Genomic DNA, 25713 nt, shown 5'->3' on the forward strand with positions numbered 1-25713 from the left:
GTATATTATTATATTGATCCATTAAGTCACATTTCTTATGTTTTCATGGGAACAGTTTGGTTGAAGGGATCTGAAACAACTGGTTACCTTGAGCGGATATTTACACTTTGAAACATGTTTATAGTGATGCTTGTTCGCAACACTTTTGCCACACAATACCGACGCATTTTCGTGTGTGACTGTTTACCTGTGGAAATATACATAACTGTTTTTAATTTTTAGCCATTATTTGATCAATATTCTGTGCGGCCCTCACACCCCCCGTGATTTTCTTATTTGGCCCACTTGCTACTGAAGTTGAATAGCCCTGCTGTAGATCTCTGTTACAATGTCTCTCCATGATGTAATTGGAGGACATTCTGGTAATAACCATTTTCTGGTGATAGACTTTTTACTGGCCACCAGCATTGCATCATAATTTGTATTTATATAACAACTTTGTGTTACTCCATCTGTACTTCTTCAAATAATAGAATAAAGAAAATTGCAATCACTTTTAATAAAACCAGATTGCTCCATTGAACAAAAATAATGTTTGGCAAATAGTTTATTGTGGCTGCAATTAACACGTTTTGCACTGGATATATTTTCAAGATAATAACAATAAGTGCAACCTGTGAACAAAACAATTTACAATATTTGGCAATAATAGAGTTTTACACTCACTATCTTTTCAAAAAAATAACGTGAAAAAAATAAATGAGCGCAGATATGTGTGAGCCATCAAGTTGTATCAGTATTACTTCAAATTCACTCAGATTAACAAAGGAATCAATATTCCCTTGATCGAGTCTCCTGTCCCACACATCAGCTTCAGTGAAACCTGATCTAGTCTGCAGCTGCTGCTCTCTGCCTTGAAGAGGAAGACTTCATTCATTCAGTTCCAAATATGTCACTGGGATAGGCCAATTTCATCAGAAATTATTCATCAGCAAACTTAATAATTATAATTCATAACTCAAAAGTATATACATGTGTAACATTACAAAGATAAAATAAAATAAACCTCCTATTTGCAGAATAATGTGCATGGATAATATGTGTACAATTTTCATTGTATTGTGTATGACACATGTCATGCATATGACGGATATTTAGTGTCTCTGAGCTCAAAGATGTGATGACACGTTTCCTCGTGAGAGCCACCGAGCTTAAGATATTTAGTACAAACAGATATCTGATTATCCAAGAATCATCATATAAGCACACACATAATATAAAACTATAGATGTAACAATTAGATATCAGCAGATAAGGTGATCATGCAGCCCAAGTAAGATACAGGTTACTCCTCTGCCTTTCGTCTTAATGTCATATACATCTTTCTTTTTGTTTTCAAGACAGCAATTTCACCTGTTTATGTTTAAAAGGCCGAGTATTATAATCCATATACATGTTCTTTCTTCTTTGGTATATCTGTCTTTTGACCTTTGCACACTTACAAGTGTCCTTAAAATATTATGAAAAGTTTCAGGTTATATATTTACATAAATCTTTTATCTAAAGAAAGAACATGTGAATATGCAAAAAGAAGTATCCAATATGCAAAGTTCATATTTCAAAGGATAACAATTAAAAATACAGAAATGATATGAGGGCATTCATCGTTTAATTCGAAAAGTAATAATCCCTATAATTCTGTTGCGAATTAAGGTCAATTTGAAGCCATAAAAGAGAGGATTCATAATGGAAGATATGGTGATAAGTTCTATTGCAATAATGTGTTGAATGGTTGGAGGGAGCGTTGAACCAAACCGCGTATTAAAGACACCAAAAAGTACAGTCACAAGAAAAATGAGCAATGAAGTTAAATGTGGCACACATGTCTGCATGAACTTTGCTCTGTTTTCCAAAGAATTTACACACGTTTTGATGACATACATGTAGGACCAAACTATGAATACACCATGAAACATGTAAATCATTATTGTTATGTATCCAACTATGGTATTAACATTAGTCTGAGTTGGGAAACAAGCAAGTTTCACAATAACCCAGTTCATACAAAAAAGTCTGTCAATATATGGGCTGCATAGCTTCAATCTGGATGTAAGAATAATATTTATGGCAGAAATGCAAAAAGGTGTTAACCAGGAGAAACAGACTAACAGTAACACTCTCTGCTTTGACATAATAGAGTGGTACTCCAGGGGGCGACAGATAGCCACATATCTGTCATACGCCATGGCTGAGAGGATAGAAAGATCACAGCAGGCAGACGAGTACATCACTAAAGCCTGAAAAAGGCATTCAGAATAAGAGATTACATTAACGGGAGACAGCAGATCCCAGAGCATCTTGGGGTAGAAACCTGTTGTCCCATAAAGTCCATTCATGCAGAAAGTGCACAAGAGAATATACATTGGTTCATGCATGTTCTTATCCAAGATGATGGTCACAATAAGAGCAACATTTACCAGCACAATGAAACTGTAATACAGTAAGGTTAGAGAGAAGAGAGCAACTTTGTAATTCATTGTTTCATTGAAACCTGAAAGAAAAAACAACCTTACTTGAGAAACATTATGCATCATGGTTAGAACATTGCTTTTAGCCCTGTGTTACGCACGTCCATCCCAACCCAGTGTTTGCTCCTTCATCTTCCAGTTATTATCATGTCTTACTACAGCCACACATGAGCTTTGGGAATTCAAACCAGCCAACCAACGTTCAGTAACAAGTTTCCTCCTTGTTTTAGTGTGCTGCAATCTACTGTGTGAGCGATGCATTAAACCTAAAGGAACATTGTAATTGGAATATTTTTTTATTTATGAACATTTTGGCATTAGTTGCATGCCAATTGGATAAAAATTGACCGCGCTATGGTAAAAAGAAGATTTTGACCTTTACATGACCTTAACCTTGACCTTTGACCCGATCGATCCCAAAATCTACTCAAATGGTCCCCGGATAATAACCAATCACTCCACTAAATTTCATGCGATTCGGTTTAATACTTTTTTAGTTATGCGAGTAACACGCATACAAATAAATAAATAAATAAATACACAGCGATCAAAACATTACCTTCCGCATTTTCAATGCGAAGGTAATTATTACAGTCAATCTGGAGTTCAGATGGTGGGTTCCTCAGGTTTTAGCATTCACAATAAAACCGCTTTTTCCATTGGCATTCAGGAGTTAGAACACACGCATATAAACAAACAGTAACTTCAACCATGTCTGCATATGCATGTCTTTGCAATCTATTGTAACAGTGAGGTAATAGGAATGCTAAAGTGTCCACTTTTTTTTGTAGCTTGCTGTTGCTGTGTCCAAAATAGGATCTTGCACAGGACTAAAAACGAGACCAGAATTTGATCTGACTTTCAGACCCGACCTGACTAAATCTGCTTGATAATGCAGAGTTTTAGACCTGAACCCTGAGACCAAGGTTTTATTTTGGTGACCTCACACAAATTCTGTCTCTTCTCCTTAACCTTTTGAAAACCACCCGATTTGTGAAGTTTCTGCTCGAAATAACATACCCAAACTAAAAAGGGTGTAGCTCTGCAACCACAAAGGCTATTTGAATAGTGTTATAATAAAGGCATATTTGATGATCATAGTGTCATACATTCTTGGCCTAAAGACATGACAGATATATAGTGGACCTCAACTAATCCAAGCCTGCTGTCCTAAAATGTGTATGGGGTAATGGTGATTTAAAAGACAGTGCTACTTCAGACTTTCACCTGACATCATAGCATTAGTCGTTGCAGCGGTTAAAAACTGGGCTGCATTTCTGATGATATCATTGTTTCCCAACATTGGCGGTCATTACCACGAAGTAGGGATCGTTCCCCTCCCCAGTACAATTTAGTTTTCTTTAACTCTCCTGGAAATAAAAGGAAACTACAAATACTGAACTTTAAAACTCTGCAATGTTTGTCATGGTCTGGGCTGTGCTCCTCCCACTAATTCACCGGTGCAGCTGGAAGTTATTCCCCAATCAAGCTCCAGGCTTGATATTCTCCAGCCCTGCACTCATTCCTTGCCAGATTGTCAGTTCTCAACCAGGAACTAATGCTACGGCTCGAACACTCGTTAACCTCTTTTTGTTCAGCCTGCTCCCGTCTGCTGACCATTCCTCCAGTCTGCCGATCCGTTCTCCAGCCCGCTCACCAGATTCCAGCCCTTGGTTCTTTTCTAATAAATGCTATAAAACCATCTCTTGGGTCTGGCTCCACAAACAACATGACAGAACGATCTGGCCACGTGGACCCAGCAGAACAGAATCAGGAGTCCACCTTCCAGAGGGCTCTTTCAAGCCAAGGAGCTCTACTTGTATAACATCAGCAGTATCTCCAGACCCTCTTTGGAAACAGACAGACAATGGAAACCCAAATTGCTCATTATCTGATCAGGTGACTCGGTTAACCGCTCAACTTACCGCACAGCCCAGCCAGAAGCTTCCTCCAGCTTCTTCCCCATTGCCTCTGTCGCTCAGAGTCCGACAATTCGGACCCGGAAACCTAGTCTTGAGACCAGGGTAAATGCAGAGGTTTACTCCTCCAGTGTTCCTTGGTTTTCAGCCATTGGTCGTTGACCTGTCCCTCAGACATTTCCAAGGTGCATTATACTTAGGGGCTGTTGAGAGGAAGGGCATTAGTTTGGGCAGAAGTCTTCGATGCTAATCAGGCAGTTGCTAGATCATGTTGGGAATTCTGTAGCACGGATAGTCCATCTACGTCAGGGACCCAGAAGTGTCGCTGACTACTCGCTGGAGTTTAGAACGCTGAAAGCGGATTCTAAATGGAATTATGAGGCACTTAGTGGGGTAACTTTGAATGATCAAATAAAGGAGGAACTGGCTTTTCTTGATGAACCTGTTAACTTTGACTCATTGGTTTCCATAGCTATCCGGCGAGATAATCGCCTGCGGGAGAAACGCAGAGAGAGGACTGTCCATCCCAGGCAGTTAGCTAGTTCCTGCCCATCACCACCTTTGGTCACATGGGAAGCGCAACCATCCTCTGTGCCTCCATCATCTACTCCTGTCCCCCCCCCCCCCCCTGTGGAACCTATGCAGTTAGGTCAAGCTTATCTTTCTCCCGCGGAACGTCGTCGCCGCAGAATGAGGGAGGGTGAGTGCCTTTACTGTGGCCAGTCTGGTCATTTTTGCGCCCTCTATCCAGTTCGCCCAAAAGAAGGGGCTCGTCAATAGCAGTGGGCATTCTGGCTGTTTCTCCAGACCAAGCGCCTCCGCCCAGGATGCAAATCCAAGCAACTCTCTTTGTCTCTCCTAGCTCTTGTCGACTCTGGTGCGGAGGATAGTTTTCTTGACAGAGAAATGGCCCTCCAGTCTGGCATTCCCTTCGAACAATTAGAAACCCCCCTCACAGCTATCGCTTTAGATGGCAGGGCTATTGCTTCAGTCACCCATCGCTCAGCTCCTGTGTCCATTTTTCTGTCTGGCAACCACAGTGAAACATAATCTCTGCCCCCAACCCACACGTCGACTGGTTGACAGGAAGTGTCCGTGGCTGGAGCTCATTTTGCCACTCTTCATGCTTGCAGTCAGCCCTGTCCCCAATACACATGCTGCAGTATCACCATCCAGCTCTCAGCCTCCTGATCTGTCCACCATAACTGTTGAGTATCACGATCTCGGTGTCGTGTTCAGTAAAGACCTAGTTGTCTCCTTGCCCCCATTGATGCCATTGATCTCCTCTCCGGTGCTCCTCTTCCAACCAGCAGGCTCGATATCTTATGCTGTCCAGAGAGGGAGGCCAAGGAGAAGTATATCAAGGAGTCACTGACTGCTGGTATCATCAGACCATTCTCATCCTCTGTTGGTGCTGGATTCTTTTGTTTTCAAGAAGGACCACTCCCTGTGACTCTGTATTGACTTTTGTGGGTTGAACAATATAACCATTACAAAACAAGTATTACTTACCAGCCAATAAACTCTGTTTTTGAGCAACTCCAGGGTGCAACCGTCTTCATTAAGCTGGATCTCCGGAATGCCTACCCCCTGGTCAAAATCAGGGAGGGGGATGAATGGAAGACGGGTTTCAACACACCATTGTAAATATGTAACGCCCTGTTCCGTTTCTCCTGTCTCCTCTGTCTTGATTGTTCATTCCTTGCACCTGCCATCAGCCACTCCTGTCTCCTCTGTGTCTCCTGTGTATTGATTATTCATTCCCTACATCTGCCCTCAGCCACTCATGTATCCTTGATTATTTCATTCTCTTCACCTGCACTCAGCCACTCCTGCTTCCCTGATTCTATAATCTTGTACACCTGTTTTCCCCTCTATATATTGTGCCAGTCTTTCCCTTGTCTCCTGTCTCCTGTCTCATTGTTGTCTTTATTTCTGTCTCATAGTGTAAAGTGTTTTTTGTTTCACTCAAACCTGGAGTCCAGCCTGTTTCTCTGCACCTGAGACCTTACCCCATGACAAACCCGTGACAACCAAGAAATGTGAGTTACACTCCTGTTTAGTCGGCTTTCTGGGGTACATTATTGAGAGTGGGCAGGTAAGGGCGGACTGATAGAAGATCAAGACCGTGACAAACTGGAGGTGTGGAGGCACTGGCTTGAGTGAGTAGAGCGACCCTTTATTGTTTTGACTGAAAATAAGAACTTGGCCTATATCCAGTCAGCCAAACGTCTCAGCTCCTGTCAGGCCCGGTGGGCATTATTTTTTGGGCGCATTAACTTTACACTGACCTATCAGGCTGGCTCCAGAAATGTCTCACCCGATGCACTCTCTCGACAGTTTGTCTCAGAGGAGTCTCCATCCAGTCAGGACACTATCCTTCCTCCAACTTGTGTTGTTGCTGCGGTTGCCTGGGAGATTGAGTCCAAAGTTAGGGAGGCTCAAAGGACAAAGACTGACCCAGGTAACGGTCCCCACGATTATTAATTTGTTCCTGACTCTGTCCGCTCTCAGGTCTTCCAGTGGGTGCACACTTTCCGTTTCGCCTGCCATCCTGGAATAGACCGTACCCTGTCTCTTCTGAAGAGACATTTCTGGTGGCCATCCATGGAGACGGATACTAGGGCCAATCTTACAGCCTGCACAGTATGTGCTGAAGGAAAATGTTCTTATCGCCCACCAGCTGGTATTTGCATACTATCGAAACTAACCAATGTAGAGGTGTGGTGGATAAAATGTTTTAAATTGTGTGTTTCCACAACATATAAAGTAGCGGTGTGGTAAACTTTGTCATAATGTTATATTAGGGTTAAATTACAACTGCACAGATGACCTAGAGGCATACACATCTCTCGCCATGAAGATTAGTTACAAGAACGCCTGACATAGATAAACACAGTGGCCTTGTGTTGTTCCAGTATTAACCAGTAGAGAGGAGACTGGAGAGCAAGGGCCGGAATGCTTAGACCAGACATGGGCAAACTACGGCCCGCGGGCCACATCCGGCCCGTTAGGCTTTTTAATCCGGCCCGCCGAACTTGTCCAAATCGCGACTTTGTTTACTTCCGGTGTGCGTTGGCGCGGAAAGTACTCGTCACACGAAACCCTTCACCGTGATTTGTCAATCCGTTTGTCTGTCAACATTTTGCGAAGAAAACAACCAATGAACACTCAGTAAATCACAAAGGACCCGCCCACCACACAGGTGAGGCTCATTTAGAAACAGCCGCAGTGATTTTGGCAAGCAGCGCGGAGCCTGGAGGAGGAGCTGCGGAGCCACGAGGAGGAACACGCAGCCAGAAGAGAGCCACTTGGACCAGGTAAGAGTCTTTACTACACGTTACGTGTCACGGTGTCCGTCCCGGTGTCCGTCACGGTGTCCGTAACGTGCGCGCGGTGCTGACTAGTATTGTATTTTACAGAGAGGATTCACCAGCACCTACAGCTCCACCTGCAGCTCCACCTGCCCGGCCAGTAGAGAGGTCTCGTGACACGATGACATATTATTATAGTGAAGCCATATTGTAAATAGTCTGTGTCAATAGTTGTTTTCTATTTCTCAACATGTATATAATGTAGATTTTTTTTTATTATGTACAATACATATTTATAAATAAAAAAAATGTAATGGTCATTTTTTATTTGCACACTCCCCATGAAACTTTATCTGCAATATGAAGTCATTTCTCAGTCGCATCTTTATCATTTTGGTGAATGTGTGACAGACACATCATTTTTACTCAAAAGACGGGAATACAAAATTTGGTTTTCCTCATTTATTCATTTATTCAATTCAGTTTATTTGTAGAGCCCAATTTCACAAATTACACATTTGTCTCTGAGTGCTTTACAATCTGTACATATAGACATCCCTGACCTTTGACCTCACATCGGATCAGGAAAAACTCCCAAATAACCCTTCAGGGGGTCAAAGGGAAGAACCCTTCAGGAGAGAACAGAGGAGGATCAAAATAACGACTCGACGTGTGTACTACTAACGCCGTCTTTGGTGCCCGGTGGTGTGCTGCCGCCTCTGCTGCTGCCGCTCGCTGCTGCTTCTCCCGCTTGCTGCTTGTTGCTGCTGCTGCTGCTACTGCCTCTGCTCGCCTCTGCTAATGCTCTCTGCTCCTGCTCGCTGCTCCTGCTCGCTGCTGCTAGTGCCAAAAGTCATCATGACGGCGCGTAGATTCACCAGAAGTCAGATTGTCAAAATGCTGGTGGACCCGGCGCGCGACGCTTCGCCGTCATTAGAAGAACGCGGTAGCGGTCGTCCTCGCGGTCGTCCTCGCCGCAAAGACGCGTCGCCTTCGGGCGTAGGAACCGGAGGAACGGAACGAGACAAACGAGAATGACGAGAAGAACGAGTAGGAGGAGAAGAAGAAGAAGCAGAAGAAAAAGGCGGTAGCGGTCGTCCTCGCCGCAAAGACGTCGCGACGGCGCCTCGTTTCGCCGATGGTCGGGTCGTCGACCCGGCGCGCGACGCGTCCCCTTCGGGAGTAGGAACCGGAGGAACGGAACGATACGAACGAGAACGAGAAGGCTGTAGCGGTGGAGGAGAGGACCACCGCTCTGCCAAATCCATCGCGACCGCGAGTCGTTTCCCCAGAATTCAGGATGTCGAAATGTTGGTCCGTCAACCGTCAGGAGGAGGAGAAGGAGAAGAAGAAGACGAAGAAGAAGAAGAAGAAGAAGAAGTAGACGAAGAAGTAGACGAAGAAGAAGTAGATGAAGAAGTAGATGAAGAAGAAGAAGAAGCAGCAGCAGACGCCGCCGCCGCCGCCGCTTCTTGAGGCAAAAGACGGACCTTGCTGTCGAAAAACGGTGAAATATCGTGGTCCTCGGCGCCGTACGACAGAGCGGGATGCCCGGCGCCGGGAAACGCTCCGCCCGCCTTCGCTTTGGGGCCCACGGCATACGCAATGTCGCACGCCCGGGACGCGGCCTCGACGTTCCGCATGTTTGTCACGCCGGCCGTGGAAAGGATCGTCCTGGAGATGACGAATCTGGAGGGCTCGCGAAAATACGGCGACGGCTGAAAAGGGATGGACGAGACCGACCTGCGCGCCTACATGGGCCTGCTGATCTTGGCGGGCGTGTACAGGTCCCGGGGCGAGGCCCTCGCCAGTCTGGGACGCCGAGAGCGGCAGGGCCGTTTTCCGCACCACGATGCCGCTCAAACGCTTTCACTCGTGGTCGAGACTGCTGCGCTTTGACGACCGCGAGACGCGAGGCGAGAGACGCGCGACCGACAAACTGGCGGGCCGTGAGGGAGGTCTGGGACACGTGGGTGGCGCCGCTGCTCAGGAACAACACCGTGGTCGGCACGGTGAGAAAGAACAAGCCCGAGCTGCCGGCCGCGCTGCTCGCGTGCGGCCAGAGACCCGTCTTTTCGTCAATGTTTGCCTTCACGCCCGACGCCACGCTCGTCTCCTACCTGCCGAAAAAGAGCGGCAAAAAAAGCACCAGGCACGCACGGGGCGACGTCAGCGACCGCGCCGACGCCAAGCCCCTCGTCGTCCTGGACTACAACCGCAACAAGGGCGGCGTGGACAACCTCGACAAGGTCGTCGGGACCTACAGCTGCCGAAGGATGACCGCCCGCTGGCCCCTGGTCGTCTTCCACAACATGCTCGACGTGTCTGCCTACGACGCCTTTGTGATATGGCGAGAGGTCCACCCCGACTGGATGCCCGGCAAACGCAACAAGAGGAGGGTGTTTCTCGAGCTGCTGGGAAAGGCGCTCGCCGCTCCGTTCATGGAGAGACGCTCCCGTCTGCCGCGCACGGAGGCGTCCGCCGCCATTGTCGCCAAAGCTGCCCGGGTGGCCTCCTCCTCCTCCTCCTCTGACGCCGCCGCAGGAGCGTGCGAAGCCTCGGCCTCGCCCTCCTCCTCCTTGTCCTCCGAGACCGCCGCCGTGCCGCGCGGGGTGGCCAGTAAGCGAAAGGTGTCAGATCTGCCCCTGGAAGAAGGACTCTAAAACATACACCGTGTGCAACGGGTGCAACAAGTACATCTGCAAGGGCTGCACGCTGGCATACTGCCCGACGTGTGCCGATGCTTAGGGTCCCCTCTATCGCCTCTGCCGTGTGTGTGTGTGTGTGTGTGTGTGTGTGTGTGTGTGTGTGTGTGTAGTTGTGTGTGTGTGTGTGTGTTTGTGTGTGCGCAAGGCTCCAGTTTGACCCCAGGACGCAGGGTGTATGATTTCTGAGTAAAGGCAACACGAGGATTAAAGACCCTTTTCTAGTTTCTGCTGCAGGCAGGATATTTAATACAGTCTATCTCTCAGGACAATCCGTCCATTATTTTGCGGGGTTTAAAACAATTAGAAATTATTGAGCTTGAGTATTTCGTTGGGTAATAATTTGTTTTGAGTGTTGAAAGTGAGCATTGATCTCTTTCCAGTAAATGTTGATTACTTTAACTTTGCACCTTAAATTGAAATGTATAAAAAACAGACGCAATCTCCAGGTTTAATAAATTACATTGCGTGTCCAAATGCTCCTGGCCCGGCCCCTCTGTCACATTTTAGAACGGATTGTGGCCTGCAGGTCAAAAAGTTTGCCCACCCCTGGCCTAGACCAACTAACGATAAGAGAAGTGACGAGAGGGGGACGGCAGCAAGGACCTCCACATTCCTTAAAGTAACCGGCTTGAAATGGGGTTGGAGTGCCGAAAAAATATGAAATGAGGGAGTGGACGGAGGCGGCACACGCATTGAGTGTGATGTTATAAATAATGTCAATATGTTTATTCGAGAGTTGGGAAAAACAGATGTGGATGGAGGTTGTTGTCTTTCATACCGGACCCAGCTCAGGTTTATTTGTGAAACTGTTGGTGACAAATAAATCTACGTGAAGTGAACTCTGACCCAAACTCTTTGTCTTCTGTGGGTGTTTGATCACTGAGATCCAGTGTGTGAGTATCCTGTGGCATCTCACCAGCAGTCGGATAGAAGAAATACAAGTTTATATGCATCAGGTTAAGAGATTAGTCAAAATGTATTGTTAAAGGAAGAAATACTGCCACAACAGAGGCCATAAGCCTAGCGGCTGAAGTGTATTCAACCCATCGAAACCTTTGATCGACGCGATATTGTCCTTTCACATTGATACGATAGAAGGCTAACTATTAACAGAGAGTTGCTCTTACTCTGTAGATTCCTCGCCACGTGAGCGCAACATATAAGCAACTGTTGTTATTAAATACTTTTTATTAAATACTTGTTATTTAACATCATTGGATTCTGGAGTCTCTCTCCGCACAATTTGTTTGTTTGTACTAAACAGTGATAACATGACATTATGGTTAAAATTCAAGATAAAAGATATGATATAAATATATTCTCATATGTGTTTTGTAAAGTAGACAATTAAATAGGTTGCTACTTTTACTTAAATGTAAAACATCAATTTCATCATGAAAAAATGACAACCTTTAGTGAGTCAACAAAGCTTAAAATGTCAATAAGAGAAGGCAGCTTGGATTTGAAAAGTAGAAATGCTCTTTCCTCTATTTTTTTATTGTCCCACTCATTAGGACATGAGTTTCACCGATTAAATGATACAGTTAAGATAAGATAAGATAATCCTTTATTAGTCCCACAGTCGGGAAATTTCAGGATCACAGCAGCGGTGCACGTTAGAGCATTAATAAAAATAAAACACAATAACAATACTAAATACTAAATACTAAACTAAAATACTAAATATACAGAGGAAACTAAATATACAAGGGGGAAACAAAGTAAAGAACATGAATGTTAAGAACATTCAAACAGGCAAGTTAACATAAAAAAAGCAAAGATATTTAGTGCAAAATGATATCTGATTGTACATGGATAATCAGATATGTATAATACAAAACTATTCATTCAACCATTAGCTATCAGCAGATATCATGCAGTACAGGTTACTCCTCTGCCTTTGGCCTTAATGTAATGTACATCTTTTTTTTAAGCAGATAGCAATTTCACCTGTCATGTTTGATACTGACAAATGTCCTTAAAATATAATGAAAAGTTTCATGTTATACATATACATATGATTAACTCCTCACTCTAATGAAACTTAAAGACAAGTGAACATCTGAAAAGCTTTCAATGCAAAGCTAAATATATTTAAGACAAACTATTTTACTTACATGGATCATCTCAGACAAATCTTTAAATTGAAATAGACCATTATCTAAAGGCAGAACATGTTATTACATGCTTTTGAGTTCCTCATTTTTTTATTTGAAAAGTAAAACAAGCTAAAATTTTTTTGCGAATTAAGGTCAATTTGAAGCCATAAACAAGAGGATTCATAATGGGAGGTATGATGAGAAGTTCTATTGCAATAATATTTTGAATGGATGGAGGGAGATTTGAACCAAACCGCATATTAAAGACATCAAGTAGTATCGTCGCAAGAAAAATGACCAATGAGGTTAAATGTGGCACACATGTCTGCATGAACTTTGCTCTGTTTTCTAAAGAATTGACACAATTTTTGAGGATATACACATAGGACCAAACTATGAATACACCATGAAATAAGTAAATAAGTATGGTTATATATGCAACTATGCTGTTAACAATTGTCTCAGCTGGGAAACAAGCAAGTTTCACAATAATCAAATTTACACAATATAGTCTGTCAATATATGGGCTGCATAGCTCTAATCTGTATATAAAAATAATATTTATGGCAGAAATGCAAAAAGGTGTTAACAAGGAGAAACAGACTAACAGTAACACTCTCTGCTTTGACATAATAGAGTGATACTCTAGGGGTCGACAGATAGCCACATATCTGTCATACGCCATGACTGCAAGAATAGAGAGATCATTGCAGATAAATATGGACATCACTAAAGCCTGAACAAGGCATCCAGAATAAGAGATTACATGAATGGGAGACAGCAGATCCCAGAGCATCTTGGGGTAGAAACTTGTTGTCCCATAAAGTCCATTCATGCAGAAAGTACACAAGAGAATATACATTGGTTCATGCATGTTCTTATCCAAGATGATGATCACAATTAGAGCAACATTTACCAGCACAACAACACAGTAAGACATTAAAGTGAGAGAGAAGAGAGCAACTTTGAAGTTCACCGTTTCATTAAAACCTGAAAGAAAGAAAAATCTTACATGAGAAACATTATGCATCATGGTTAGAACATTGCTTTTAGCCCTGTGTTACGCACGTCCATCCAAACCCAGTGTTTGCTCCTTCATCTTCCAGTTATTATCATGTCTTACTACAGCCACACATGAGCTTTGGGAATTCAAACCAGCCAACCAACGTTCAGTAACAAGTTTCCTCCTTGTTTTAGTATGCTGCAATCTACTGTGTGAGCGATGCATTAAACCTAAAGGAACATTGTAATTGAAATATTTTTGTATTTATGAACATTTTGGCATTAGTTGCATGCCAATTGGATAAAAATTGACCGTGCTATGGTAAAAAGAAGATTTTGACCTTTTCATGACCTTAACCTTGACCTTTGACCCGATCGATCCCAAAATCTAATCAAATGGTCCCCGGATAATAACCAATCATCCCATCAAATTTCATGCGATTCGGTTTAATACGTTTTTAGTTATGCGAGTAACACGCATACAAATAAATAAATAAATAAATACACTGCGATCAAAACATTACCTTCCGCATTTTCAATGCGAAGGTAATTATTACAGTCAATCTGGAGTTCAGGTGGTGGGTTCCTCAGGTTTTAGCATTCACAATAAAACCGCTTTTTCCATTGGCATACAGGAGTTAGAACACACGCATATAAACAAATCTACTGTGTGAGCGATGCATTAAACCTAAAGGAACAATGTAATTGGACTTATTTTTTGTCGTTGAAATATGTATAATTATTCAAGTTAATCTGGAGTTCAGATGGTGGGTTCCTCAGTTTTTAGCATTAAAAAAAAAACTACCATGCCGATTGCAGTGGCTGGCCGTCCGGGCTTTCTAAGCCTTCTCTGAAGGCCTAAACATAATTACAAAGTTAAAGCTATTTTCTAATAATAATTTTACAAATCTTAATTTTTATTTTATTATTGCACTATTGTCTTCCTCTGTTGCTGTGCTTCCATCCAATTTATTTTAACGAGAGCTTTTATCCAATCAGATGTCACTTTCATAGTCTCTATGGAAGAAGAGCAGCTCATCTCAGGCCTTCACACAGGCCAAGACAAGTACCGCCTGCTTGAAGTACATGGGGACCTTATCGGTGATTGACCTCATCTTCAACCAATCATGTCGTTAGTTTGACATACTGGGACATAAGTAATATACATGTGAAATATATGGTTTGGTACACAAGAACATTCAAATGGAACAGATGGTGCTCACATGAGCCCATATGCCCATTTTAGAGACCTCGCCTAAACTCCATTAACTTAACACTAACTTTTTTTCTGCTTCCCTTTTCCAAGTTAAACTTTGCAGAGAGACTGTTGACAGAGAGATAATCATCCTGAAAGTGCTTTTTTCCCCGAGGCTAACCTGAAACTTCTATTTTTGCTGCATTTCATCTTTATTTACTCATAACCAGTAACATATATACGAATACATATGAACAAAAGCTCACATGTGTTGCCTTTATTACAACACCAATATTATTGAAATAGCCTTTGTGGTTGCAGAGATACACCCTTTTTAGTTTGGGTATGTTAATTCGTACAGAAACCTTAAAAATAGGTCAGTTTTTTAAAAGCTAACTCACTTCTGGTCCAATTAAGAAACATACCAGGGAACACAAGACTACAAGTTAAATCTTCAGATTTTTGCAACTTGATCTTGTCATGACCCGGACTTTGTCTTGTTTTGGGTCTTATTTTGAAGTCCTTGTGTCGTCTCCCTGTGATTGTCTGCCCTGGCCCTGATTGTTTCCTTCTGTGTGATTGCTGGCCCCGCCCTCATTGTGTCCACCTGTGTCTCGTTCCCCGTTGTCCAATCTCCTCCGCCTGCCTGTGTATTTAAACCCTGTTCGTATCATTCCCAGTGTGGCTTCGTACCGTTTGGTTCGTGTTTGTGGTCCTGTGTTAGCTGTAATTCAGATTTAAATATTGGTCAGGAAGTTGTGTCGGCATTTGGGTCCTCTCTCGCTGCGACAACACATGACAGATCTACCCTGAATTGCGAGCTTCATTGTGAACCTGTCAGGGCTACGTCACAGGTAGCGAGGTGCAGGAGCTCATGCGCAGAGAAACAAGCCGGATCGAAGCTTCAATAACAGAAAGGCGCTCTTTAATGAGGCAAAAAAACAGGTTACAACAAAAACACAACAAAGTCCAAAAAGGGACAGGCAGAGAATCGGGGTTCAGGGCAGGCAGTATCAGGTAAACTCACGAAACACAGGATGACGGAAAAAAGACAACAATCCAGCCACAGACAAGGGAAAGAGTGGCACAATAGGAGGGAAAACAGGTGTACGACATGAGACGGTAACGAGACGAGAGTGGCTGAGGACAGGTGCAGGGAATGAAACGATCAAGGAGACAGAGAAGACACAATAGACACCGAGGAGACAGAGTAGACACAGAACAGACCCTTACAGAACCATCCCATCTGTTCACCATAAACATCGTAAAAAACAATGCCCCAATGTTCACCGCAGCCTGTCTCTAGTCGCCCCACCATCCATCACCCTTAAACCAGCCACCACCTTCAACCCTCTCCCCAAAGGTGTAGATGGGAGAGATATACTCTCCTTACTGAGACGACCATACCTGCTCCTTCTGAGAAGAGGCCCACAGTAAACCAACCTGTCCCCACAATCCAACCAAGCAACGTTAACGTTAATGCTCTAACTCCAGCCTTAAAGAACCATGCAGACCGACAATTTATTATTCATAATAATAATAATTCAGACTTCTATAGCGCTTTTCTAAATACCCAAAGACGCTTTACAGGGAACAAGAGACAAACAGAACAAAACAAAATAAAAGCAGACAAGACGAACAAACAGGAACAGTAACATAAAGCAAGGAAAACAAACTGGGGAAGCTGTATGAGTCCTATCGAGGTAAAGGATTAACAGGTGAAAGTGAGTTGGAAGAGGTGTGTTTTGAGGGCTTGCTTAAATAATGGTAGGGTGGGAGCCTGACGGATGTGGATGGGGAGAGCGTACAGAGGGGGGTGCAGCTGTCGAGAAGGCCCCCAGGTCCGGCCCTTGGTCCTGATGGTCTTCAGAGCTGTTGTGCTCGCGGACCTGAGGCAACGGGTTGGAGCGTGGAGGGGGAGGAGGTCTGAAAGAGGGAGGGGCCATGTTGTTTAGGGCTTTGTAGGTGATCAGTAGAAGCTTGAAGTCTATCCAGTGGAGGTGGTGTAGGACCGGGGTGATGTGTTCAAAGCGTCTGGTGGAGGTGAGCAGACGGGTGGCAGAGTTCTGGACACATTGAAGTGTATTGATGATTTTGTTGGGGGAGCCGTAGAGGATGCTGTTGCAGTAATCAAGTCTTGATGTTATGAGGGCGTGGATGAGGATTTCAATGGTGGCAGGGGACAGGGAGGGCCGGAGTCGTGCGATGTTCCTGAGATGAAAGAAGGCGGTTTTGGTGACGTGGTTGGCATGGGGGAGGAAAGGGAGGGTGGGGTCAAGGATGACGCCGAGGTTGCGGACCTGGGTGGAGGGGGTGACGACGGAGCCATCGATATTGAGAGAGATGGTCTGGGCGGAGCGGGTGAGGGAGTTAGGGCCGATTATGAGTATTTCAGATTTGTTGCAGTTGAGTTTGAGAAAGTTCTGTTGCATCCATGATTTTATTTCGGTTAGACAGGTGGTGAGAGTGGAGTGGGTGACTGAGGTGATGGTCTTGGATGATGGGTAGAGTTGGGTGTCGTCGGCGTAGCAGTGGAAATTGAGACCATGACGACGGATGATTTGTCCAAAGGGAAGGATGTAGATGATGAAGAGGAGGGGACCGAGCACGGACCCTTGAGGGACACCGTGAGAGACAGGGGAGGTGGAGGAGTTACAGTTGTTTATGGCAATGAATTGATGTCGGTCTGAGAGATATGAGGTGAACCAGGAGAGGGCGGGGCCAGTTATGCCAACGGAGTAATGGAGACGTGAGAGGAGGATGGAGTGGTTGATGGTGGCACTGAGGTCTAGGAGGATGAGGATGGTGAGGAAGCCAGAGTCGGCAGAGAGAAGTATGTCATTTGTGATTTTTAGTAGGGCGGTTTCAGTGCTGTGTTTGGAGCGGAAGCCGGATTGGAAGGGTTCGTGGAGATGGGATTTTAATTGAGATGCAACATGTCTGTAACAGCTTCCGGGCCGTTACCCGTGGGTTTCCCCCACCAGCACCAAGGATACTCAGACCACGACAAGGTTCCGTTGGAAGACATGTTTAATTGTCGGCACACAACACTCAGCAGACCGCAGACCTGCGCCTCTGCTCACTCCGCCCTACCTCCAGCTCTGCTGCCCTTTTTATATGAGCAGCATCGGCCGCTGACTGATTGCCATACAGTCAGAGCAGCTGACTGATTGTCATCCAGCCAGCAGCCGAGGCCAGATTGGGGACAGCTGCCACATATCCCCACCACTTGATTTAGGCCGGGGCTCCATCCGGCCTAACCTACTCCCCCTCCCCCCCATGAGAGCTTGGGCAGAGGAGGGGGCTCTGGGGGACCGGGCACGGGAGGAGGGGGCTCTGGGGAACCGGGCTCAGGACGAGGGGCTCTGTGGGACCGGGCTCAGGACGAGGGGGCTCTGGGGTCGACCGGGACGGGGGGACGGGGAGTTGGCACCGGCCGGGATGGAGACGGAGCAGGGGTAGCTGGCGCCGCCGCCGGGGCCCGGGGTCGGCCTTCCACCGACGGGTCACAGGGAACAGGGGTCCTCGGCAGCTCCGCCGGGTCGGAGGTCGGCAGCTCCGACGGGTCCTGGGCTCTGGGGTCGGCAGCTCCGACGGCTCGGGGGTCGGCAGCTCCGACGGGTCCTGGGGCTCGGAGGTCGGCAGCTCCGACGGGTCCTGGACCTCGGGGGTCAGCAGCTCCAATGGGTACTGGGGCTCGGGGGTCGGCAGCTCCAACGGCTCCTGGCGAACGGGAGTTGGCCGCATCGCCGGCGGGTTTTGGAGGGTCTCGAGGAACAGGCGGTTCTCCTCCGCCTGTGCCCGCCGCATCTCCTCTATTCGGGCCAGCATCTGCCCCAAGCTGCTCATCAGCTCCTCTGCCTGGTCTGGCTCCATCCCAGGCGCTGGGTTCCAGGGGGCCACGTTGGGCTCCACTGTAACAGCTTCCGGGCCGTTACCCGTGGGTTTCCCCCACCAGCACCAAGGATACTCAGACCACGACAAGTCTACACACAGTCTACACACTCTAACTTTAGCGTGACGAGAACTCTGCAGTCCTCTTTTATCAGAAAAAAATGTAATTCGATGAACTTACATTTAATTAATTTGACCATTTTATAAAGATTTATTTAAAATTAAAAACTATTTTTTGTCAACAATTAGTTAAACCAATATGGTGTTACTATTTGAATGGGCCCAGGCCACTTTGTACTTTAAAAGTTGGGCCCCAGGGTCAAAAAGGTTGTTTTTTAAAACTGTCCTCTGCCATCCCAGTAAGCCTAATTTTGCCAAATAATTGGTTGCTATCAAACTCCTCTCAGACTACTGTCCCCAATATGTTCAGCTTTTTGAGATGATCACTGTCATATTTGATGATCATAGTGTCATACCTTCTTGGCCTAAAGACATGACAGATACACAGTGGACATCAACCAATCCAAGCTTGCTGTCCTAAAGACGTGCATGGGGTAATGGTGATTGAAAAGACAGTGCTAGGGACAGACTTCAGACTTCCACCTGACATCATAGTAATAAGTAGTTGCATCAGTTCAAAAACTGGGCTGAATTTCTGATGATATCCTTGTTTACCACCATTGGCTGTCATTACCACGGAGTAGGGATCGTTACCCTCCAAAGTACAATTTAGTTTTCTTTAACTCTCCTGCAAATAAGAGAAAACTACAAATACTGAACTTTAAAACTATGCAATGTTGGGTGGTTAGCAGAAGAAAGATGTATACATTTCCCAAAAATATTTTTTACTATTACAATTTCTTTTTTAAATAAAAAGATTTCGCTATCAATGTTGTGACAACATTATCAAGTTGTACATGAACCAAAATTGTGTCGCACAAAACTTTCTGATATCACTGAAAGCCAACAATGTATCACAAACGCAAGGAAGAAGTGTACCAGAACCATGTTTGAAAATGTATATGTAAAAATATATTTTGGCGTTATGGTTGATATTCAATATAAAAGATATAATATAAATACATGGTCATAACAGCTTGTAGTACCATATTGCCCCACTAGAGAGCTGCGCTCACTAAATGCGAGACTACTTGTAGTTCCTAGAGTCTTAAAAAGTAGAATGGGAGCCAGAGCCTTTAGTTATCAAGCTCCTCTTTTATGGAACCAGCTTCCACCTTCAGTCCGGGAGGCAGACACAGTCACCTCGTTTAAGAGTAGACTGAAGACCTTCCTCTTTGACAGAGCTTATAGTTAGGGCTGAATCAGGTTTGCCCTGGTCCAGCCCCTTGATATGCTGCTATAGGCTTATAGCTGCCGGGGGACGTTTTAGGATGCACTGAGCACCTATCTCCTCTTTTTTCTCTCCTTAGGGATGAATGTTCCTGATCCGATGTGAGGTTTTGGGACAGGGATGTCTATGTGTACAGATTGTAAAGCACTCCGAGACAAATTTGTAATTTGTGAAATTAGGCTACACAAATAAACTGAATTGAATTGAATATGTGTTTTGTAAAGTAGACAAATAAGTTGCTACTTTTACTGAAATTAAGTATACAAATTTAAAACATCAACATCAATTTCATCATTAAAAATACCTCCTTTTAGTGAGTCAACAAAGCTTAAAAGAAAAGGTTGCTTAGATTTTAAAAAGTTAGACATACTCTTTCCTCTATTCCTTTATTGTGCCACTTATTAGGACATGAGTTTCACTGATGAAATGACACATTTCAAACAGGCAAGTAAGTATAAAAAGTGCAAAAATATTTAGTGCAAACAGATATCTGATTGTCTAAGGATCATCATATATGCACAGTTTGCACACACATAATAGAAAACGATACATTTAACCATTAGCTATCAGCAGATAATGTACTCTGCATGTTATCATGTAACCAAAATAATATACAGGTAACGCCTCTGCCTTTGGCCTTTATGTCATATACATCTTTTTGTGTTCAAGAGAGTAATTTCTGTCATGTCTGAAAGGCCGACTACTATAATTTATATACACATCCTTTCTACTTTAGTATATCTGTCTTTTGACCTTTGTACACTGACATGTGTTCTTAAAATTATGAAAAGTTTCTGTTTCTTTAATTACATACATTTAACTCTTCACTCCAATGAAACTTAAAGACAAGTTAACATCCAAAACACTTTCAATGCAAAGCAAAAGATATGTAAGGCAAATCATTTTGTTTACAAAGATCATCTCAGACAAATCTGTAAATTAAACGAGACCATTAGCTAAAGGCAAAACATGTAAAAAGAAGTATGCCATATGCAAAGTTCATATTTTCAAGGATAATAATTAAAAATACAAATAATATGAGAGCACTCATCATTTCATTTGTAAAGTAATACCACCTAGAATTCTGTTGCGAATTAAGGTCAATTTGAAGCCATAAACAAGAGGATTCATCATGGGAGATATGATGAGAAGTTCTATTGCAATAACATTTTGAATCGTTGGAGGGAGCGTTGAACCAAACAGCGTATTAAAGACACTAAAAAGTGCAGTAATAAGAAAAATGAGCAATGAGGTTAAATGTGGCACACATGTCTGCATGAACTTTGCTCTGTTTTCTAAAGAATTGACACACGTTTTGATGACATACATGTAGGACCAAACTATGAATAAACCATGAAATAAGTAAATGATTATTGTTACATAAGAAACTATGTTGTTAACAATAGTTTCAGTTGGGAAACAAGCAAGTTTCACAATAACCCAGTTCATACAAAAAAGTCTGTCAATATATGGGCTGCATAGCTTCAATCTGGATGTAAGAATAATATTTATGGCAGAAATGCTAAAAGGTGTCAACCAGGAAAAACAGGCTAACAGTAACACTCTCTGCTTTGACATAATAGAGTGGTACTTCAGGGGTCGACAGATAGCCACATATCTGTCATACGCCATGACTGAGAGGATAGAAAGATCACAGCAGGCAAACGAGTACATCACTAAAGCCTGAACAATGCATTCAGAATAAGAGATTACATGAATGGGAGACAGCAGATCCCAGAGCATCTTGGGGTAGAAACTTGTTGTCCCATAAAGTCCATTCATGCAGAAAGTACACAAGAGAATATACATTGGTTCATGCATGTTCTTATCCAAGATGATGATCACAATTAGAGCAACATTTACCAGCACAACAACACAGTAAGACATGAAAGTGAGAGAGAAGAGAGCAACTTTGAAGTTCACCGTTTCATTAAAACCTGAAAGAAAGAAAAATCTTACATGAGAAACATTATGCATCATGGTTAGAACATTGCTTTTAGCCCTGTGTTACGCACGTCCATCCAAACCCAGTGTTTGCTCCTTCAACTTACAGTTATTTATATATCGCCATGGTGGCTTTGGGAATTCAAAGCAGCCAATCAGCATTCAGAAATAGATTTCCTACTTGTTAACTTCGCATTGAAAATGCGGAAGGTTATGTTTTGATCGCCATGTATTTATTGATTTATTTGTATGCGTGTTACTCGCATAACTCAAAAAGTATTAAACCGAATTGCACCCCCTGTTCCCCGAGACCCGTCAGCGTGAAGGCCGACCTCTGTTCCCCATGACCCGTCGACGTGAAGGCCGACCTCTGTTCCCCGTGACCCGTCGGTGTGAAGGCCGACCTCTGTTCCCCGAGACCCGTCGACGCTGTGGCCGACCTCTGTTCCCCGAGACCCGTCGACGTGAAGGCCGACCTCTGTTCCCCGAGACCCGTCGACGCTGAGGCCGACCTCTGTTCCCCGAGACCCGTCGACGCTGTGGCCGACCTCTGTTCCCCGTGACCCGTCGACGCTGAGGCCGACCTCTGTTCCCCGTGACCCATCGACGTGAAGGCCGACCTCTGTTCCCCGAGACCCGTCGACGTGAAGGCCGACCTCTGTTCCCCGAGACCCGTCGACGCTGAGGCCGACCTCTGTTCCCCGTGACCCGTCGACGCTGTGGCCGACTTCTGTTCCCCGAGACCTGCCGACGTGAAGGCCGACCTCTGTTCCCCGAGACCCGTCGCTGGCCAACTTCTGTTCCCGAGACCCGTCGGCGTGAAGGCCGACCTCTGTTCCCGAGACCCGTCGGCGTGAAGGCCGACCTCTGTTCCCGAGACCCGTCGACGCTGAGGCCGACCTCTGTTCCCGAGACCCGTCGACGCTGTGGCCGACCTCTGTTCCCGTGACCCGTCGACGCTGAGGCCGACCTCTGTTCCCCGTGACCCATCGACGTGAAGGCCGACCTCTGTTCCCCGAGACCCGTCGACGTGAAGGCCGACCTCTGTTCCCCGAGACCCGTCGACGCTGAGGCCGACCTCTGTTCCCCGTGACCCGTCGACGCTGTGGCCGACTTCTGTTCCCCGAGACCTGCCGACGTGAAGGCCGACCTCTGTTCCCCGAGACCCGTCGACGCTGTGGCCAACTTCTGTTCCCCGAGACCCGTCGACGTGAAGGCCGACCTCTGTTCCCCGAGACCCGTCGACGTGAAGGCCGACCTCTGTTCCCCGTGACCCGTCGGTGTGAAGGCCGACCTCTGTTCCCCGTGACCCGTCGGCGTGAAGGCCGACCTCTGTTCCCCGAGACTCGTCGACGCTGTGGCCGACCTCTGTTCCCCGTGACCCGTCGGCGTGAAGGCCGACCTCTGTTCCCCGAGACCCGTCGACGTGAAGGCCGACCTCTGTTCCCCGTGACCCGTCGATGTGAAGGCCGACCCCTGTTCCCCGTGACCCGACGTGAAGGCCGACCCTGTTCCCGTGACCCGTCGGGTGAAGGCCGACCTCTGTTCCCGAGACCCGTCGGCGTGAAGGCCGACCTCTGTTCCCGAGACTGCGACGCGTGGCCGACCTCTGTTCCCGTGACCCGTCGACGTGAAGGCCGACCCTGTTCCCGTGACCCGTCGTGGCCGACCTCTGTTCCCGAGACCCGACGCTGTGGCCGACTTCTGTTCCCCGAGACCCGTCGACGCTGTGGCCGACCTCTGTTCCCCGTGACCCGTCGACGCTGTGGCCGACCTCTGTTCCCCGTGACCCGTCGATGTGAAGGCCGACCCCTGTTCCCCGTGACCCGTCGGTGTGAAGGCCGACCTCTGTTCCCCGAGACCCGTCGACGCTGTGGCCGACTTCTGTTCCCCGAGACCCGTCGACGCTGTGGCCAACTTCTGTTCCCCGAGACCCGTCGACGTGAAGGCCGACCTCTGTTCCCCGAGACCCGTCGACGCTGAGGCCGACCTCTGTTCCCCGAGACCCGCCGACGCTGTGGCCGACCTCTGTTCCCCGAGACCCGTCGACGCTGTGGCCGGCCTCTGTTCCCCGAGACCCGCCGACGCTGAGGCCGACCTCTGTTCCCCGTGACCCGTCGATGCTGTGGCCGACTTCTGTTCCCCGAGACCCGCCGACGTGAAGGCCGACCTCTGTTCCCCAAGACCCGTCGACGCTGTGGCCGACTTCTGTTCCCCGAGACCCGTCGACGCTGTGGCCGACTTCTGTTCCCCGAGACCCGTCGACGCTGTGGCCAACTTCTGTTCCCCGAGACCCGTCGACGTGAAGGCCGACCTCTGTTCCCCGAGACCCGTCGACGCTGAGGCCGACCTCTGTTCCCCGAGACCCGTCGACGCTGTGGCCGACCTCTGTTCCCCGAGACCCGCCGACGCTGTGGCCGACCTCTGTTCCCCATGACCCGTCGACGCTGTGGCCGGCCTCTGTTCCCCGAGACCCGCCGACGCTGAGGCCGACCTCTGTTCCCCAAGACCCGTCGACGCTGTGGCCGACTTCTGTTCCCCGAGACCCGTCGACGCTGTGGCCGACTTCTGTTCCCCGAGACCCGTCGGCCTGTGCTAACTTCTGTTCCCCGAGACCCGTCGACGTGAAGGCCGACCTCTGTTCCCCGAGACCCGTCGACGCTGAGGCCGACCTCTGTTCCCCGAGACCCGCCGACGCTGTGGCCGACCTCTGTTCCCCGAGACCCGCCGACGCTGAGGCCGACCTCTGTTCCCCGTGACCCGTCGGCGTGAAGGCCGACCCCTGTTCCCCGTGTCCCATCGGTGGCTCCAAAAACGTGGTCCTCCTGAGCACCAGGCACGCACGGGGCGACGTCAGCGACCGCGCCGACGCCAAGCCCCTCGTCGTCCTGGACTACAACCTCGACAAGGTCGTCGGGACGTACAGCTGCCGAAGGATGACCGCCCGCTGGCCCCTGGTCGTCTTCCACAACATGCTCGACGTGTCTGCCTACGACGCCTTTGTGACATGGCGAGAGGTCCACCCCGACTGGATGCCCGGCAAACGCAACAAGAGGAGGGTGTTTCTCGAGCTGCTGGGAAAGGCGCTCGCCGCTCCGTTCATGGAGAGACGCTCCCGTCTGCCGCGCACGGAGGCGTCCGCCGCCATTGTCGCCAAAGCTGCCCGGGTGGCCTCCTCCTTCCTCCTCCTCTGACGCCGCAGGAGCGTGCAAGCCTCGGCCTCGCCCTCCTCCTCCTTGTCCTCCGAGACCGCCGCCGGCCGTGGCCAGTAAAGGTGTCAGATCTGCCCCTGGAAGAAGGACTCTAAAACATACACCGTGTGCAACGGGTGCAACAAGTACATCTGCAAGGGCTGCACGCTGGCATACTGCCCGACGTGTGCCGATGCTTAGGGTCCCCTCTATCGCCTCTGCCGTGTGTGTGTGTGTGGTTGTGTGTGTGTGTGTGTAGTTGTGTAGTTGTGTGTGTGTGTGTGTGTTTGTGTGTGCGCAAGGCTCCAGTTTGACCCCAGGACGCAGGATGTATGATTTCTGAGTAAAGGCAACACGAGGATTAAAGACCCTTTTCTAGTTTCTGCTGCAGGCAGGATATTTAATACAGTCTATCTCTCAGGACAATCCGTCCATTATTTTGCGGGGTTTAAAACAATTAGAAATTATTGAGCTTGAGTATTTCGTTGGGTAATAATTTGTTTTGAGTGTTGAAAGTGAGCATTGATCTCTTTCCAGTAAATGTTGATTACTTTAACTTTGCACCTTAAATTGAAATGTATAAAAAACAGACGCAATCTCCAGGTTTAATAAATTACATTGCGTGTCC

At 46.6% G+C, this 25713-nt stretch overlaps 3 protein-coding genes across 3 annotated transcripts; all 3 read right to left on the minus strand.

The window, feature by feature from the left end:
* Window positions 1-1601: 1601 nt before the first annotated feature.
* Window positions 1602-2537, minus strand: LOC130202470 (olfactory receptor 11H6-like). The gene has a single exon (XM_056428043.1). The coding sequence runs from the start codon at window positions 2532-2534 to the stop codon at window positions 1602-1604; it is 933 nt and encodes a 310-aa protein (XP_056284018.1). The 5' UTR covers window positions 2535-2537.
* Window positions 2538-12608: 10071 nt separating this feature from the next.
* LOC130202478 (olfactory receptor 154-like) lies at window positions 12609-13541 on the minus strand. Its single transcript, XM_056428055.1, has one exon. It carries the CDS (start codon window positions 13539-13541, stop codon window positions 12609-12611), a length of 933 nt encoding a protein of 310 aa, XP_056284030.1.
* A 7459-nt stretch (window positions 13542-21000) lies between these two features.
* On the minus strand, window positions 21001-21930 carry LOC130204074 (olfactory receptor 142-like). The gene has a single exon (XM_056430586.1). The coding sequence runs from the start codon at window positions 21928-21930 to the stop codon at window positions 21001-21003; it is 930 nt and encodes a 309-aa protein (XP_056286561.1).
* Between the last annotated feature and the right edge of the window lie 3783 nt (window positions 21931-25713).

Source organism: Pseudoliparis swirei, chromosome 2, assembly GCF_029220125.1.
Source record: "Pseudoliparis swirei isolate HS2019 ecotype Mariana Trench chromosome 2, NWPU_hadal_v1, whole genome shotgun sequence".
NCBI classification, from domain to species: domain Eukaryota; kingdom Metazoa; phylum Chordata; class Actinopteri; order Perciformes; family Liparidae; genus Pseudoliparis; species Pseudoliparis swirei.